Below are 18,752 nucleotides of genomic sequence, written 5' to 3'. Positions count from 1 at the left end.
TTCCCAGAAATGGTAATGAGAGATTTTTCTGGAGTCCGTCTCCTTGTTAGTGTTTTACTCTTCCTGGGACAAAGCTAGTGTGATCCTGCCAGCTTGGACTGTATATTTTGAGTTTGGGGTAATTGTGTCAGAAAGGATTGGGTTACTTACTAGCTTGCTTCGGTGCTTCTGTCCTGTTGGCTTTTCCATGATAGATATTCTCAGTTGCTGTGTGTTTCTTGGCACATTTCATGTGAGTAGTTGGACTAAAGTGCTAAGTTTTAAATTTAAATCTGTTTATATGATCTCATACTGTAAAATTTGTATAGCGAGCGGGGCAGAGGACCTCTTGGAGCAACTCCTACAGCAGTATTAGCAGGTAGTGCAAGTGTTTTCAGAAGTTTTGGAATACAGCAGACTTCTTTCTAGCGTTCCAAAATCATTAGCTGGGTCTCGGAGCACCCGTATTCCTAGCCTGGGACTGTAGTTGTAATAGCTAGTTTGGGGTGGGAGGAGGCAAAATAGAAATGTTAGCTATTTAGAAATAGTGTCATAGTACCATAACCTAAATTATTTTACAAAAGTTAGGGGGGAAAAAAATGCTTGTTTAACTGGTGCTGTGGTTAGGTGTATATTTATCATGTCTGCTGTCAGTGCAGACATAACATTTATCTTGATCTTCTTAAAGAGGCGATTTTGTCATAGTACTACTTCTCCGTTGTCAATTATGCTGACATTTCATGTTATATAAGTTTCTGTAATATAATCGAAAACATACAGGGAAAGAATTGAGGGCAGAGTGTGGCGTAGTGGGTTAGAGCTATAGCCTCGGCACCTTGAGGGTGTGGGTTCAAACCCTGCACTGCTCCCTGCGACCCTGGGCAGGTCACTTAATCCTCCACTGCCTCAGGACAGATGCAAACTGCTTTGAGGGTGGTTGTATAAGTAAAAGAAAAAAAAAAAAGCAGTATATAAGTCCCAATCCTAGTTGCTCGTCACGTCTGTTGACTAAAGTCCTCGTTCCACTGGCTAACACATTTCATTGTTTGCAAGTTTGTCTAAGTGACATACCATACTGTGCAGAGGCCATACATGAGCAGAGCAAAGGTATTATTAACACAGTCTTTCCACCAAGTAACGTGTAATATGCCCTAGATAGAACTATGAGGCGGGACATGATTGAACTATGAGACATGATTGAAACGTTTAAGTACATCACGGGCCGTATCGAGTCGGAAGAAGATATCTTCTACCTCAAGGGACCCTCGACCACCAGGGGACATCCGCTGAAAATCAGGGGAGGGAAGTTCCATAGCGACTACAGAAAATACTTCTTCACTGAAAGAGTAGTGGATCATTGGAACAAACTCCCACTGCAGGTGATTGAGGCCAACAGCGTGTCAGACTTTAAGAGAAAATGGGATATTCACATGGGATCCCTAAGGGAGTAAACAGGGGGGCAGGTATTTGGAATGGGCAGACTTGGTGGGCTGTAGCCCTTTTCTGCCGTCTTTTTCCATGTTTCTATGATCATATTCACAGGGAAGCAAACTTTATTTCGGGACTTGAACTAGTTTGCTTCCCTGTGAATACAATTCCACCTCATTGTTCCGTCTACGGCCTATTAAACTCTTTGTGTTCCCATTTTTCCCTTGGCTGTACTTTCTTCCACCAAGTAAACCAAATTGCTGTTACCAGCAGTTATATTCTGACTATGTACAGAGGGCAATAGACCAGAAAATACTTGGCGATAGCCTATTCTGTAAGGAAATGTAGACACTTTTTTTTTCTTTTTATAGAAAACTAGCCCAACTAGGATGTGCACACTTAATATTAGGTGCAAACACATACACCTGCCATGAAACTGGTGGGTTACCATCTAAACGCCAGAGATAATGTGCATAAATTATGTTATCCCAGGACAAGCAGGCAGCATATTCTCACATGTGGGTGACGTCATCCACGGAGCCCCAGCGCGGACAGCTTTTCAAGCAAACTTGATTGAAGTTTCAAGTTTGCACACTGCACCACGCATGTGTGTGCCTTCCTGATCCACTAGAGGGCGCATACCCTCCTCATGGTCCTCAGTTCTTAGTTTTCCGCTGAGCCAGAAAGACCCTGTCTCTCTTCTCTGTGTTCTTCTAAGTGCCTTTCTGGCACCGCGGCTTCTTTATTTTGTTAAGGAGTCGCTGTGCGTTTGTTAATTGATTGTGTATTTCTTTGTTTCAAAAAAAAAAAAAAAAAAAGGACTTTTTATTGTGTTTTTCCTCCGGCAGGCCTTTCTGGGGCCTCAGCCATGCGGCTAGGCCTCATTTGCCTGCAGCTGTATTTTCTTCTTCCCTGGCCTCTCTCTGGGCTCACCTTGGGTGAGCAGAATGGCCGGGACCCTCTTCCTTCGTTGGAATCGGACTGTGCAGCTTCGATCCCCGGTAAGTTTTTCTTTCTTTCCTTCTTCTAGGTGCGTTACCTTGGTAACGCCACCGGCTGAGTCTCAGGCATTCCAGGCATCGAGTGCGATCGTGCCCGCCTCGACGAGACCTCCGATGCGTGCCTCCTTTCATGGGAATACTCTTCACGAGGTTGCCCTTATGGAGCGTACTGCTGCACCTTTCTTACCAGTTTCATTGGTACGGTGCCGACTTCTGAACCTCGACTTCGGTGTGCCTCGACGTCGACTGGGGCTTCGTGCCTCGACGTCGACTGAGGCTGCGTTCGTCGACGGAGGCTTTGTGCCTCGACGTCGACCGAGGCTTGGTGCCTCGACGTCGACCGAGGCTTTGTGCCTCGACGTCGACGGAGGCTTTGTGCCTCGACGTCGACGGAGGCTTTGTGCCTCGATGTCGACGGAGGCTTTGTGCCTCGACGTCGACGGAGGCTTTGTGCCTCGACGTCGACGGAGGCTTTGTGCCTCGACGTCGACGGAGGCTTTGTGCCTCGACGGAGGCTTTGTGCCTCGACGTCGACGGAGGCTTTGTGCCTCGACGTCGACTGAGGCTTTGTGCCTCGACGTCGACTGAGGCTTTGTGCCTCGACGTCGTCTGAGGCTGTGTGCCTCGACGTCGACGGAGGCTTTGTGCCCCGACGTCGTCTGAGGCTTTGTGCCCCGAAGTCGTCTGAGGCTTGTGCCTCGACGTCGACTGAGGTTTTGTGCCTCGCCGTCGACTGAGGCTTTCGGCCTTGACGTCGCCTGAGGCTTGTGCCTCGAGGTCGACTGAGGCTTTGTGCCTCGCCGTCGCCTGAGGCTTGTGCCTCGAGGTCGACTGAGGCTTTGTGCCTCACCGTCGACTGAGGCTATGTGCCTCGACGTCAACGACGTCGACTGAGGCTGGGTGCCTCGGCGTCGTCGGAGGCTTGGTGCCTCGGTGTCGACTGAGGCTTTGTGCCTCGAAGTCGTCTGAGGCTTGGTGCCTCGACGTCGTCTGAGGCTGGGTGCCTCGGCGTCGACTGAGGCTTGGTGCCTCGGCGTCGACTGAGGCTTGGTGCCTCGAAGTCGTCTGAGGCTTGGTGCCTCGACATCGTCTGAGGTTTTGTATCTCGGCGGCGTCGGAGGCTTGGGCGCCGGCGCGACGTCTCCTGAGACTTGTGCCTCAACATCGTCTGAGGCTTTGTGCCTTGACGTCGACTGCGGCTGAGGTTTGCTGCCTCGATGTCACCCGGGGCTTGGTGTCTCGGCATCGATGGATGCTTTGTACCTTCGACGTCGGCTGAGCCGATTGCTCCGCGTCGCCTGATGCTTGTGCTTCGGCGTCGACTGAGGCTGGGGGGCCTCATCGTCGGCTGGCGACCGAGGCTTCGTGCCTCACCGTTAACTGAAGCTTTGTGACTGGGCGTCGCTTGGGGCTTTGTGCCCTTGGGTTGACTGTGGCCTTGTGCCTCGGAGTCGACTGGGGTTTTGGGCCTCGGCGTCGACTGCGGGTTTGCGCCCCGGTTTCGACAGGGGCTTCGTGCCTCGACTTCGTCTGTGGCTCTGTGCCTCGGCGTCTCCGGCTCCTATTTGGTTGTGGTGCGGAGTTTGGTTTCCTGGTGGAGACTCTCTCCCTGCTCCCGCTCTATTGCTCCCGCCATGCGTCATCTCGCTTGGGGCAGAGTGGGGCTGTGGACCCTCCAGGTTCGTCTCACCACCTTCCCTTGCGTGAGTACTGCGTTCCTTGAGGCCTCTCTTGCCGATGCCACTAACCACCTTTCAGACCGCGACCGGTCCTTCGCCTATCGGGACGCCTTCAGCTGAATCCCTTCTTCCTTGGTGGTTTTGACTCTTTCTCCGGAGGGGCCCTCCGGATACCCTTCTTGGGTTATCTCGGCCTCCTGCGCGGCAGTCGCTATAGCTGCAGCGGCTTCGGGTTGGGGTCCAGCCGGCTTCGGCGACTCCTGGCCGTCTTTTGGACTATTCTCGCATAGCCTCCGGGCTGCTCTCTTCTGGGGATTTCTCCCCTCCCTTCGGGAGGGGTGTCACCGTGTCTCCGCACTGGGAGTTTAGCCTCGCCTCTGTCGGTTGGGCTTTCCCATCCTCCGGGCTACGTCTGGTCCGGGCCCTTCGGGACCTGCACTAGTTTCTGATCTGGGAGCGTTTCAGTCTCTGTCCGCCCCGGTCTCGGGAGTCCGTCTGGGCGGACCTGGACCCAGTTTGTCTGCGCTCCTTCTTGTCTCGACCTCATGGAGAGGGCCTTGTCTGTTTATACCGGACGATGGTCCCTCTGTCCTCGGTCCGCCTCCGGTCTTTTCGGCCACTGCCTCGGCAGGCCGCCTGTCTGCGCCTGAGTCAGCTGGTGACTCAGCGGTTTTCGACCTCGGCCGAGCTGATGCTTTGGGATCTTGGGTCTCCACGGTTCATGTCCCGATGTTCGCCTGGTTTCCTCTTCGTGTTCCCCACTGCACCCGAGCATTTCAGTGATGGCAGGATAGGGATCCCGCTTCCCAGCGCTTGGATCGGATTCTTTGGTCGGGTGCGGACCGTCGCAGCCGCATCAATCTGCTGCAGCTCCGGGCCATTTTCAATGCCGGGACGGATTTTCGTTATTGGTCGATGGATTGCGGGGTCCTGGTGAGTCCCGTCATCCCGGGGGCGATGTATCCTGTGACCAAGCCAGGGTGGACAAGGTTCCCTGTTACTTTGCAGGCGAGCCCTTCGTCTTTGGCAGGGGGCGTCACCCCGCTACTTCTTTCTTTGGGCGGTGTGTTTTCGGGGCGTGCAGCATTGTCTGGTGGACACGTTGCGTCACCCCTTTTTAGCCGCATGAATGGTCGCTCCATTCTCAGACTCTGCGGCATGTGGTTGCCTGGTGGGGAACCCCACAGGTAGTTCTGTTCGCTTTGCCCCTCACTCACTGGTTGCCTCGATCTTGCTCGAGGATGTTCTCCCAGGGTTCGCATCGAGGTGGATGCTTTCCTTCTCGATTGGATGGGCAGGTTCCTCTATGGGTTCCCTTCCCTTACTTTGTTACTCCTCCTGTCGGTCTGCGCCACCATGATCTTGATGGCTCCTCGGTGGCCCTGGCAGCTGCGGTTCTCCCGGCTCCTCCAGCATGTCAGGGAGCCTCTGTTCCTACCTCTGCTCACTTCTCTGCTGTCTCAGAGTTGAGGTTTCTATTGCATTCCATTCTGCAGTCTCTACTCTTATCAGCTTCGTTCCTCGCAACGTGCCTCCCTCCTTCTGTTTCAAGTCGGTGGGGGTGTTTTCGAGGCCTCTCGAAAGATCTCCACTCGGCAATGCTATTCCCAGAAATGGTCCTGATTTGCTGCGTGGTGTGCTGAGCACCGCATGGATCCGCTCTCTGTCTCCTTGCCTTCAGTGCTGGTTTATCTGTTTCTCTTGTCTCGGTCTGGTCTCGAATTGACATCTATTCGAGCCCACCTCTGTGCTTTTGCTGCCGGTCATCGGCCGCTTGATGGGACGCTTCTCTCCGTCCATCCGACGGTTCCCCGCTTTATGAAGGATCTCTTCAATGTACATCCTCCGCTCAAAGCCCCTCCGGTGGTTTGGGATCTTTGTGTGTCCTGACTCAATTGGTGCTACCTCTATTGATTCCATTGCTAGAGCTCTTTGAATTATTTCACCAGGCAGGTGGTATTCCTGGTTGCTCTCACGTCTGCTCGCGAGTCAGTGAGCTACAAGCTTTGCTTGCGGACCCGTAATGTAATGTAATGTAATTTATTTCTTATATACCGCTACATCCGTTAGGTTCTAAGCGGTTTACAGAAAATATACATTAAGATTAGAAATAAGAAAGGTACTTGAAAAATTCCCTTACTGTCCCGAAGGCTCACAATCTAACTAAAGTACCTGGAGGGTAATAGAGAAGTGAAAAGTAGAGTTAGAGGAAAAATAAAAATAAAATAAACATTTTAACAAGACAGCATTGATCTAAATATTTTGGAAGGTAGAAGAGAGGAGAGAAAGGAATAGAAGCATGATGAAGTGATGAAGTGGAGCAAGTAAGTATAGGAGGAGCGATTGATGTTTCCAGAAAGGGCTTCTTCAGGGAAGTGACTTGGCCGACAGTCCCAGGATGCCTATGTCTCCTCCCCTGAGATGTTCTCCCATCCATGCATTCCCTCCCAGACACACTGCCCGTGCCCCAGCCGCTCCAAGGAGGCTGCCCCAGATGAGGCCCACGGTGAATGCAGGATTCTCTCCTCTGCGGGAAAGCCGCCCGGAGCCGACAGTCAATCTTCTTAGCGGATTGCAGGGGGGGAAGAGTTCACACTCTTGGTAGTATCCGGTCTGTGTGCTCTCGGTGGTTGTGGTTGGTCTCGTTGCTGCTTAGGTGTAAAAGCAGTTGATCTCCACTGCTGCTGATATTTAAAAGCAGGCAGATTGATCTCTCCAATGGACTGCAGGGGGAGGAGTTAATACTCCTGGCAGGATCGGGTCTGTGGGCTCTTGGTGGTTGCGGTAGGTTTCGCTGTTGCTTGTATGTAAAAGCAGATTGATCTATCCAATGGAATGCTGGGGGAAGATCTTATATGTCTGGCTGGATCGTGGCAAAGGGTTCCCGGTAGTGGCGGCTGGTCCTATTGCTGCTTAGGTGTAAAAAAGTTGACCCGTCTTTTCCTGTATTTTTTCATGCACGGTGGTTCTGTGTACTCAACCCCAGTTCTTGCCCAAGGTGGTTTCGGACTTTCCGCTCCCTCATTTCATTGTTCTTCTGGTCTCTTTCCTATAGCCCCACTCGCCTCTGGGCGAGGTGGCGCTTTACACTTGACTGTAAGAGGGCGTTGACTTTTTATCTTCAACGCGCTCAGTCTCCTCAGACGGTTCCTCAATTGTTTTTGTCCCTCGACCCTAATCGGTTGGGACGCCCAGTTCCAAGCGCAACTTGTCCAACTGGTTGGCTGCTTGTATTTCCTTTTGCTACGCTCAGGCTGGTCTCGAGCTGCATGGTCAAGTTGCGGGACATATGTCCGAGCGATGGCGGCTTCTGTAGCTTTCCTCAGGTCGACGCCTATCGAGGAGAATTGCAAGGCTGCCCCTTGGTCTTCGGTTCATACTTTCACCTCCCACTACTGCCTGGATACTCTGTCCAGGAGCGATGGCTGGTTTGGCCAGTCGGTTTTGAGTAATCTGTTTTCTTGAATTGCCAACTTCCCTCCATCCCTTTTTTGGTTAGCTTGGAGGTCACCCACATGTGAGAATATGCTGCCTGCTTGTCCTGGGATAAAGCACAGTTACTTACCGTAACAGGTGTTATCCAGGGACAGCATGCAGATATTCTCACAATCCGCCCGCCTCCCCGAGGTTGGCTTCTTTGCTAGCTATCTGAACTGAGGACCATGAGGAGGGTATGCGCCCTCTAGTGGATCAGGAAGGCACACACATGCGTGGTGCAGTGTGCAAACTTGAAACTTCAATCAAGTTTGCTTGAAAAGCTGTCCGCGCTGGGGCTCCGTGGATGACGTCACCCACATGTGAGAATATCTGCCTGCTGTCCCTGGATAACACCTGTTACGGTAAGTAACTGTGCTGTATTTTGTAATGTGTATAAGTATGAGCCCCCCTCCCCCATGTCTCCCCATGAATGCACCCACCTTGCAAATGTGCATTGCGTAAAATATTTGTAGAGAAGTGCTTGAGCAGAATTTTTGTGTCTATTTGCATGCATGTTTGTTTGTTTATTGGGATTTATTTCCTGTTTTTGCAAAAAATTCACTAAAGGTGATGTACAGCACGAATAAGTTGAATAGAGACAACAGGCAGTAAATAATATTCAAATAACAATACAAGGTATGAAATAGTATGCTGCATTACAATGTCAGCACAAAGCATCTTAATAAATGGTGTAGGGGGTACCAGGCAGGGACTGGGCGCCACCATTTTGATGAGGGCATGCCCGGGAGAGACAGGATGGAGAAGGCTTTCCTGTTGCCTCCAACCAAGAGGGAAGAGGTGGGATTGGATTTCACTAGGCTACTTAGGGGGATCGGGGGAGGAGAATGTTTAAGTTGGGGGTTGGGGGGGTCAGGGATCCACTGGACCACGGGGAAAATGTTTAGGTTCAGGGTCCGCTGATTGGACATATGCACAACAGCTGTGCTTAACACACAGGTCTTGTGGGCATGCACCAGTTAGGTTTGGATCCCTTTATTGACCAATGCTCAACACTTAACAGCATGCAGTGATCATTGGGGGAGTGTGTGGGGGGGTCTGTACTTTGTGTCTACAGTAGTTATCTGGTCACTTTGGATACCTTTTTGCCACCTAGACCTGTTTTTAGATGGCCTAAGTCACTACGTATAAGCTCCGTCTAGGAAGTCTCATTCAACCTTTAGTATGACTAAGTCTAGGTCGGCCCATGTCCCGCCCAAATCCCGCCCTCACCACTCCTCCTTACACGCCCCTTTTAGCTCTGGGCGTACAGCAGCCCCGACAAGGCCTACGTCGGCACTTGGACGACTCATCCAAGGGCCGATTTAGGCCGGTTTTTAGACGTAATTCCGTTTTGATTATGAGCCCCGTAATACATTACAACTGAACAACATATAACAATCTGGCAATTTTCTGAATTAAAACATCAGTGCGATACATAATACAGACTATTCAAACAGCATTACATACACCTAAAGTTGTTCATGCTTCATTCCATCACTAATAAAATTCACCAGTTTCATTCTCAACTAAATAGCACTGAATAGAATTAGTCTTTATAAGAGATGGTTGTGAGACCATTTGATCCCTTAAAGCAGTGCCAAATTCTCACAGCACTTATGTACCGGAGACACAGCAGCTGGTTTCATGCTTGTTACAAGGCAGACCTTTTTTTGAATGGAGGGGAAAGAACAACATATGTGATTTGTTGCATTGTCTAGTGGCCTACAGCTGTTAAGGTAGTAGTCTACAGGATAAGGCTTTTTATTTGTTTTGATGGTTTTAAAGATCCTTCATGTTGCTAGGACTCCAATTGGTGATGCTGCATGAAAGTTATTCTTCATAGCACCTAATTTAAACTGAATGAGCATATCCACAGATCATCTTAATTCCTTCCCATCCAAACAGCTGCTGAGTTTCCACATGCTTAATATGAATTTTGATTCCTGACTCCTTTAATAGTTGCTGATTAAAGCTATATTTTATTTGTGTATTTTGGCAACGTCTGTCTTTTTTTTTTTTTTTTTTTTTATATGCTGCTTTGGTTTGCACACACAGTCTGCTCAAGTTATTTGGAGTTCATAGCTTTGCGCTCCTTTTCAATTGGGTTTTCTAAATTTGTCATAGAACCTGATTATCCTGGAAACTCCTATGGACCATTTAGCCCACGTCAGATTTGCTTTTCCATGCTTATTCTTTCCTCAGGGTTTCTATCCCAAGTATGTCTTGGTGCTGAAACTTTGATGCGCAATAAAGTTTTTAATTCACTTTTGACTATCGGCTCCTGAGCCATGGTCGTGAATGATGAATGGGATGATCTGAATTCTTTGACCACGTAACACCACTTCTGCAAAAGGCACACTGGTTACGAGTCCCACACATAATTACTTACAAAATTGCACTGTTCACCTTTAAAATCCAACAATCTAATACACCAATATATTTGGACTGCCTTTTGATACCATGCACCCCACTTAGGACACTTCGATCAATAGAACAGCATCTTTTGACTATCCCCTCCTTAAAAGTAATAGGTACTAGGAGATTTACAATTTTTTTTCGATTATAGCTCCTCAGCTCTGGAATAATCTTCCAAATTATTTGCGTACTGAACCCTCATTTGAAAATTTTTCTGTATAAAGATGCATTTGAGACATAGATAAGATAACTTGCTTGCACTTATATCCAGTCTCAATCAGTCCTTATTCAAAGGACTCAAATCCTCCTCTCTTCTTTCGCCTTCTTTCTCTTTTTCTTCTTTCTCTTCATTTGTCACCCCCTCCTGATGTGTTACCCATAAATGTTTCTCCTCTTTCTTTAATGATTATAGTTCATACCCCTTTCCTTTTGTATCAGTAATAAATTTGTATGTATATATTTTATTTTAGTAGCATAACATAGTAACATATAGTAGATGACGGCAGATAAAGACCCAAATGGTCCATCCAGTCTGCCCAACCTGATTCAATTTAAATTTTTTTTTTTAATTTTTTCTTCTTAGCTATTTCTGGGCAAGAATCCAAAGCTCTACCCAGTACTGTTATTATTTTGTAATAAACTGTCTTATTGTTTGTCCCCTTTTTAAATTTGTAATACGCATTAAAATGTTTGATATATTCATAGTTGGCAGGTCAGGCAGCATCCCTCTTCTCTCCTGTAATGTAATTTTTTTAAAATTTATTTTTGGTAGGAATGCTGGGAGTGAGTTACAGGTTTATTATGCCTCACCAAGGAGTTACCAGGATTTCTTTGACGCCCTTCATCGAAGAGGAGATACTTTCTATGTAGTATCATTCCGCAGGGTGAGTATAATATTCCAGAGTGTCACATACTGCTTAATTAAGAACTTTTTGACTCTTTGCTTGATTTTTTGTTCTTGCTTGATTACTAAAGAAAAGATGGGTGGTTTTAGATATATTGGAAGCTCTCCAGACCAGTCCAAAACCCACCCATGGAAGTCACGGCAGTCAAGGGTTCTGTCTGATGAATTCAGAAAACTAACAATGAGTATATTGTAGACCACTTGGTATATGGAATTCTCATTCATGGATTGGTGACTGTGAAACAATGTTTGACTGCATCAGTTTGGTTTTTCTGGTGAATTTGAAACCCAAAACATAAGAATTGCCTTTTGCTGTTTTGGCTTTAACATAAGACAGAGAAGCTGAAGGCAACACCAGCCCCTATAAGGGAAGTAAAGTTGGCTGTGAGCTTTATTTTTCCTCTATTCCATCTGCTGGTTTTGCAAGACTCAAGGAAAGGAAATTAACAAGAGAGTATTTTCTGGCAGTTATAATGTGCTCTGTGGCTACTTAGAACCTTCTCTAAACTTGTTTCAGTTCGTATTGCCACCTAATCCATCCGCCTCCAAATTCTGCATGGTTTTATTTTGCATTATTACCTGTACTTAATTCTCTCTTGCTTTTCTACCTGTTTGGCCACCTTAAGTTCATCACATAGAATCACACCCAAGTCCTGCGCCTCTTTCAGACACAAAAAGTACTGCAGTCACTTAGGTATTTGCCATCCAAATATATGATTCTATCCCTTTTAGCATTAAATCTTAGCTGCCCTGTGCTCTTGAACAGGTCCAGGGATCTTTTGAGTCTTTAGGCTCGTTTTCCATTGTCCTTACGGAGTCGAATTGCTCTTTACAAAATGGTTTTGTTCCCTAACTGGGTCTATGTGATTGTACTTGACTAATAAGGATATTAATACGTATCACACTGTCTTATGTAAATTTCTTTGGAATAATAGAAAACCCAGAATGACTCTTGCTCAATTATCTCTACCTGTGGGACGGGGTGGACTGGCGCTTCTGGACCTGAGGAGGTACAACATAGCCTGCCTTCTTAGGCACTTGGTGGACTGGATTAAGAACACTCAGTTTTATACACCTGTCACACTTGAGCAGCAGTTGATGGCTCCTACTCATTTGATGTACTATCTTCATGCTAAGCACCCACACCGGATTTTTCCCACCAGGACTCATCCTTTGCTGTGATCCATGAGACAATGTTGGAAATGATTGTGTAAATGCATGCATTTGCCTTTTACCTCCACGGTTCTGTTGCCCTTGTGGGGTAATCGAGACTTGGATCCTGATGCTTCCAAACTAAACTTACAGCGCTGGAGTGCTCGTGGTCTAAGCTTACGTGCAAGATGTGTCGGAGGAGAGAGTGCCTCATTCTTTCCAGGATCTACAGGCGGGCGGGTCTATTGGAGGCTCGGAATTGGCTTTTCTACCGCCAGGTGTCTCATTATCTCCACTCTTTGGATGCTGCTACTTTGAACGAAGACAGGGCGGATGTGGTGTGTGAGACTTTGACTTTGTCCCGCCTGACTCAGACTAGCTTATCGTTTCAAGTTAGTTTGGGCTGCTTCGCAGCAGCATTGGATCCTGAGGTGGTGGCCGCTGTGTGGAACCAGGATCTCTCCCCATTTGAACATATCACGGGCCCCGGAGTTCGTCGTCCTATGAAACATTTTCCTCGGATGACTCATTTTGATGTGCTGCAGGAGCAGCACTTCAAGTTTTTTTTTGCGGCTCCATGTCTCACCATTTTGGGCCTGTGTTTCTGGATATGTCTCTCATGCTCGGTGTCCTCGGTGCCAGTCCACCCTGCAGGCTTGGTTCACATGTTTCGGTCTTGTGATCGCATTCAAACATTCTAGTCTTTTATAGCACTCTACCTGCAGTCTGCTCTGCGCAAGCAGATTCCTTTGAGGGCAGACGTTCTGCTCTTTTCTCAGGGGGTTCATTTGGGCTTGTCTAGAGAGGGCAACATGTTATTGCAAAAGGCCTCCTTGTTGGCCCGGAAGTGTATCCTTCTGTTGTGGCGCCAAGCTGAAGTGCCGACCCTTACTATGTGGAGAAATGAATTGTTTACTTTGTTGAAATTTGAATATCTGGATGTTCGGGGGGGGAGGTCCTGGGCCATGGAGGAAGGTCAGGAGAATATGGGCTCGAAGTTCTTTATTGAACTTTTGACACTGGAGTGCTGGGAGGGGCGGGTTTAGGGGGTGGGTTTCTGTGGTCTTCATGGTCTTCGTGAAGGAATGACGCGAAAGACCTCAACTGTTCCTGCTATTTCTGTTGTTGGTTTGTTGTTGTATTGCTTGTATTTATACACCTGAAAATTTAATAAAAATGATTTTTAAAAAATCTTAGCTGCCAAATTCTAGATCATTCTTCAAGCTTTGCTAGGTCCCTGTTCGTATTATCCACACCATCAGGGGTGTCCACCCTATTGCAGATTTTGCTGGTATATGCAAAGAGACGAGCCTTAATCAAGAGCTCTTTGGCAATATCACTTTACAAAAAAAATGTTAAAGAGCCAAGCCATGTGGCACACCACAGAATACATCCCTTTTTTCAGAGTGAGCTCCAAATACCGCTACCCTCTGTCACCTTCCACTGAACTAGTTCCTAATCCATTCAGTCACTTTAGGGCCTACCAAAGATGCTCAGTTTATTTCTAAGTTTGTCTGCAGAACTGTGTCAAAGGCTTTGCTGAAATCTAAGTACAACCACATCTAGCGCTCTCCCTTAATCCAACTTTCTGGTCATCCAGTTAAAGAAATTAATCAGATTTGTCTGGCAAGATTTGCCTCTAGTGAAACCATTGGTCCAGGCTATCTGATAACTTCAACCATCAGTCATATTGTGGTATTTTGACTTGGAGTCACAATTATGATAAATGATTGATTGTCAGTAGATGGCCACTGTTAGATTGGTTCACCTGCTTGGTTGTGTAATCCTTTATTCTGCTGTAATCTATTGAACCATAGAGCTGAGAAGCAAAATGGCAAAAGCAGTTTGTGGTAGAGCAGGCAGCTGGGGGCATAAAATCCCTTGCGTTGCCTGGCTCCCAAGTCCCCCCACTTCAACTGAGACCACATCTCTTGTTAGAAGAAACAGACCTCAAATCAATTCAGTCTATTTTTGGAGTCCAGTTGTTTTATTTTTTTTAAAATTTAATGTGTGTCTGAAATGTTTTGGCCCTATAGTATAACATTTTATCACTGGAGCTTTTTACCAGCTAAACAATTTCAGCAATCATAGGATAAGGCATGTGGCGACATGTGGTTATGATTCTCACCCATGCTGAGCCAGTCTTAGAAACGGCAACTGTGTCTTCTAAGCATATTCAATCTTGAGTAAAAGATACTTTTAACTGCTAGGCATCTCTCTCGGTTTCATCATAATCCACACTGTATTTTGTTGAGAACATAAGTGTTTTTGAACTTTTCACCACATTAACCACTCATCCCCAGATAGCTTTCCAGCATTCCCCCCCAACATACTTTGTTTTGCCAAATTTAAGTACAGTTAAAACCTTGGCTTGCAGGTAACTTGGTTTGCAAGTGTTTTGCAAGACAAATAAAACATTATTAAATTTCAACTTGATATACAAGCAACGTCTTGCAATACAAGTACATATAGTATACACACGTCGCACAATCACAACTGAGCCGATGGTTCTTCTCTCTCTGACGCTGCAAGAGTGTAGTGACTGTTCTAAAACAAGCGAGGTCTTGCAATACGAGTACGTATAGTATTTTGTATTAAAGTTTCTGGGGTGTGGAATGAATCGTCTGAGTTTCCATTATTTCTTATAGGGAAATTCGCTTTAAGAGTGCTTTGGATTACAAGCATGCTTCTGGAACGAATTATGCTCACAAACCATGGTTTTACTGTACATACAAATTTTAAATTATTGAATCTTACCCACTCTAAAGGTCCAACATACATAAATGTAGAAGGTCATCGCTGGCATTTCTAACCTTTGGCTGCAGTTCAGCAGGTGGCTTCTCTGCTTTGGTGATTTCTCCTTCCCAGGAGAATTGAAGGTAGATGCCAGAGGTAAATGGCTTTGCATGCCACCTTCTCATGAAACGCAGGAGCTGAGCAGATAAGGAAAAAGATAGAGAATTTGTTACAAATAAGGGGTATCAAAGATTTTCACATTTAGGACTCTGCTTTGGTTTCTCTGTCCTTCATTAGGTGAAGAGAGGAGAAGGCAAGTAACCTTGTTTAAGAATTTTCCTAGAGATACGATCAGGTATAGACATGTTAAAAGTCATTTCACAAGACATAAGAAATATCGTGCTGAGGCAAACCAAAATGTTTCCTTCCATATATTTTAAAAGTATTTCATTGACTGTCCCCTGGTTTTTGTACTTTTTGAAAGGGTGAAAAATCGATTCTCTCTTATCTATTCAAATCGACGGAGTTCCCAGGTATTGTTGCTGTTTACTGGCGACCCATATGGGTCATTGTTGTATTATTCAAAACCTTCAATAGACTTCAAGTTAATAAAAAAAAAAAGTTCTAGGAGTGCTTTTAATTGGGCTAACTTCAGTATTTTTGTGACAAGCTTTCAAGAGCTCCTTTAGTCTTTTGTATAGACCTGAAGAAGAGAGCATAGTGTTCATATAACTTGAATCATCCAAATTAGATGCTTGAAGTTTACACCCTGATATCTGACACACAACTTGTAGATTTACAGGGCAATTCTACTGTATATCAAGTTAGGGGTCTAGGTTTGGGTGTTAAAATGGAAGTTAAGCTCCAGCATGAGAGTAAGCGTCAGGCACCTATGGCACTATTCTATAAGGTAGCACTTAAGTGCTTTAGCAACTGCAAGTTGAGCCTGGGTAGGTCACACTCTTAGGGGTCACAGAATACTGTAAGTTGCATGCTTAAATACCATCATTTACACTTGCCTTTTACATGACTTTATTGTGAGCACTTAAATTTTGGTTCTCATTTGGGCACCCAGATGCCACTGAAAAATACTATCTTGGTGCATAGATTTTGAGTGCCTAATTTTTAGCACCCTTTATAGAATTGTTCCCTGGCTTAGAGGGTAATTTAAAACAGATTTCTTAGATGACAAAAGAGTGCAAATGATATGGGGTTTTCTATAAAAACACCTTGTATGTCTTTATAAAATAGCATCACAAAGGCAGCAGAAATTGTAACTGAAAGACACCTACTTGGGAGCTAGTGTCAGGGTAAGCATATGCAGTAAAACCTTGGTTTACGAGCATAATTCGTTCCAGAAGCATGTTTGTAATCCAAAACACTCGTATATCAAAGCGAATTTCCCCATAGGAAATAATGGAAACTCATACGATTCGTTCCACAACCCAAAAACTTTAATACAAAATATTACATACTTGTATTGCAAGACCTTGCTCATTCAGAACAGTCACTACGCTTTTGCAGCGTCAGAGAGAGAAGAACCATCGGCTCAGCTGTGATGATGTGACGTGTGTATACTGTATGTACTCGTATTGCAAGACTTTGCTCGTTTAGAACAGTCATTACACTCTTGCAGTGTCAGAGAGAGAAGAACCATCGGCTCAGCTGTGATGATGTGACGTGTGTATACTGTATGTACTCGTATTGCAAGACTTTGCTCGTTTAGAACAGTCATTACACTCTTGCAGTGTCAGAGAGAGAAGAACCATCGGCTCAGCTGTGATGATGTGACGTGTGTATACTGTATGTACTCGTATTGCAAGACTTTGCTTGTTTAGAACAGTCATTACACTCTTGCAGTGTCAGAGAGAGAAGAACCATCGGCTCAGCTGTGATGTGTGTATACTGTATGTACTTGTATTCCAAGACACTGCTTGTATATCAAGTTAAAATCTAATAAAATATTTTGCTTGTCTTGCAAAACACTTGCAAACCAAGTTACTTGCAATCCAAGGTTGTACTGTATTTTATAAACTACGAAGGGTGTTCAATAATTTATCTACCTCAGTAGGAAAGAAAAGAGTTTTCAAACATGTTTTGTTTCATTTTTCAGTATAGTACCCTGACAGCTCCATGCACTGCATCTACTATTCCTGCAATAACTTTAACCCCTTTGAAAAAAATTCTGATGTTTGACCTTCAAACCAGGACGTCGCAGCTTCCTTGACATCTTTTTCACTTGAAAACTGCTGTCCAAGGAGAGATATCTTCAAAACACAGAAAAGGAAATAATCCAAGGGAGCCAGGTCAGGACTGTAGGGAGGATGGTTCAGTTGCTGAAATTCACGTTCTCGGATGGCAGCCTGTGATTGTTGTGACATGTGCACCGGCGCATTGTCGTGAAGAAGCAGCACGCCTGCTGTGAGTTTTCATTGTCGTTTCTCCTTTATTGCTCCTGCAAAGCGATCACTTTGCTGGCGTTACTCTTCCCGGTTGTCTTGTGTGGCATGTACTCCAGAAGCAAAAATCCTTCATCATCCCAGAAAACTTTGCCTGCGAATTTTTCTGTCTTGAACTTTTTTGGGGTGGGGATGACTTGTGCTTCCACTGCATTACTCCATTTTGGATTCAGGATCTCTGTGATAGACCCAGGTCTCATCTCCAGTCACCAAACGATGAAAAAAATTAATTTGGTCTATACGGATAATCTCCTAAATTCTCTTGACATAATGTCGGCATTCTTGGAACCCATCTTACACTAACTTTGGACATGCCCAACTTTTCAATTATTTTCCAAACTATATCTGCCAAGATGCCCATTTCTTCAGCTATTTCCAACTCCACCTCCTTCCCAGGGAGCTGCTTCTGCCCCATCAGTTTGTTTTCTGAAAGCAAGTTCCTCAGAAGTGTTTTTGATCTGTTCTACCTTTTTATTATTTTTACTCAGTGATCTTTGGAGACTCAGTGCCCGAAGGTTGCCTCTTAGTGGGACCTTATCCTGGAAGAAATGCAGACTCACATGGCGGAAATCTGATGCTTGAAGGATCAGCCTCTCAGTGACACCTAGCTAGCCTATCTGCTGGTATTTTTTAAGGTTCTGGGGCTGTCCCATGCATATATACTTGCATCCCTGATTCAGTCAGGAGCTTGAGCACAGGCTGTGTGGGCTTCTTCCCGGCTCAGCTAGAATTAATAGTGGGCCTGCTACGTGATCCTCCCCCTTTCATGGTGTGGTTTTCTGGGAGTTGAGGTTCAGTATGACCTCATTCTGAATGTCAGCCTGAAGACCAGGTTCATCCAGTGAATCTATGAGGCAGATATTTTTCCCCTTTGATTCCAGCTGAAATCCTATGCTGAAGCAGGCAGGCGATCATTGTGCTGGCCCATGTTTAGTCAAGTTTGCAGATTTGCGATTCATCCCGGCTTGGCAGTCTTAGGGACACCCAGTTAGCCTCGCAGACCATGGTAGGTGAAATTAGTCCATCTCCAGAGGGACGAAGGCCTCAGACTTCCGGTCCAAGTTGATCTCACTCAGAGACAGGTTCCTATCGAGAATCCAGAACACTTTGGGATTTTGGCACGGCTGTTGAGCAGGTGGCTCTGATAAGCAAGGGTTATTGAGACATGGTTGTGACCACGTTGTTCAGAGCTAGGAAGCTGTCCATGGGCCTGTCAGTCTGTAAGAAAAACATCAAGAGGTTGCAAGTTATTCAAAATATCATTGTTCGTTATATATTCATTCTATAAATTTGACCATGTGACAAAATATTACCAAAAATTGCACTGGCTGCCAATTGAGGCGAGAATATTGTTTGTTTGGTTGTATATGTTTTAAGTTTTTACATGGTCTTTTACCTAGTTATTGTCTTGATCACTTTGAATTTGTTAAAAACGCCCTAAACAGGGTTTGCGTATATTTGACTTCTTATCAGGCCGGTATATAGGATAAACATCTTGGTAATTTTATATTAAGTTCCAACT

The 18,752-nt window shown here is 45.7% G+C and overlaps 1 protein-coding gene across 1 annotated transcript in view; it reads left to right on the top strand.

The window, feature by feature from the left end:
- ATF6 (activating transcription factor 6) overlaps positions 1 to 18,752 on the top strand; it is a 185,037-nt gene that overhangs the window by 100,518 nt on the left and 65,767 nt on the right. The window contains exon 14 of the mRNA XM_033960683.1: positions 10,752 to 10,863. Within this exon, the coding sequence (XP_033816574.1) occupies positions 10,752 to 10,863 (112 nt within the window). The remainder of the gene's footprint in view (positions 1 to 10,751; positions 10,864 to 18,752) is intronic.

This window comes from Geotrypetes seraphini, chromosome 10, assembly GCF_902459505.1.
Source record: "Geotrypetes seraphini chromosome 10, aGeoSer1.1, whole genome shotgun sequence".
Classification (NCBI taxonomy): domain Eukaryota; kingdom Metazoa; phylum Chordata; class Amphibia; order Gymnophiona; family Dermophiidae; genus Geotrypetes; species Geotrypetes seraphini.
Note: the sequence above shows the minus strand (reverse complement) of the source record. Positions and strands in the feature narration are given on the sequence as shown.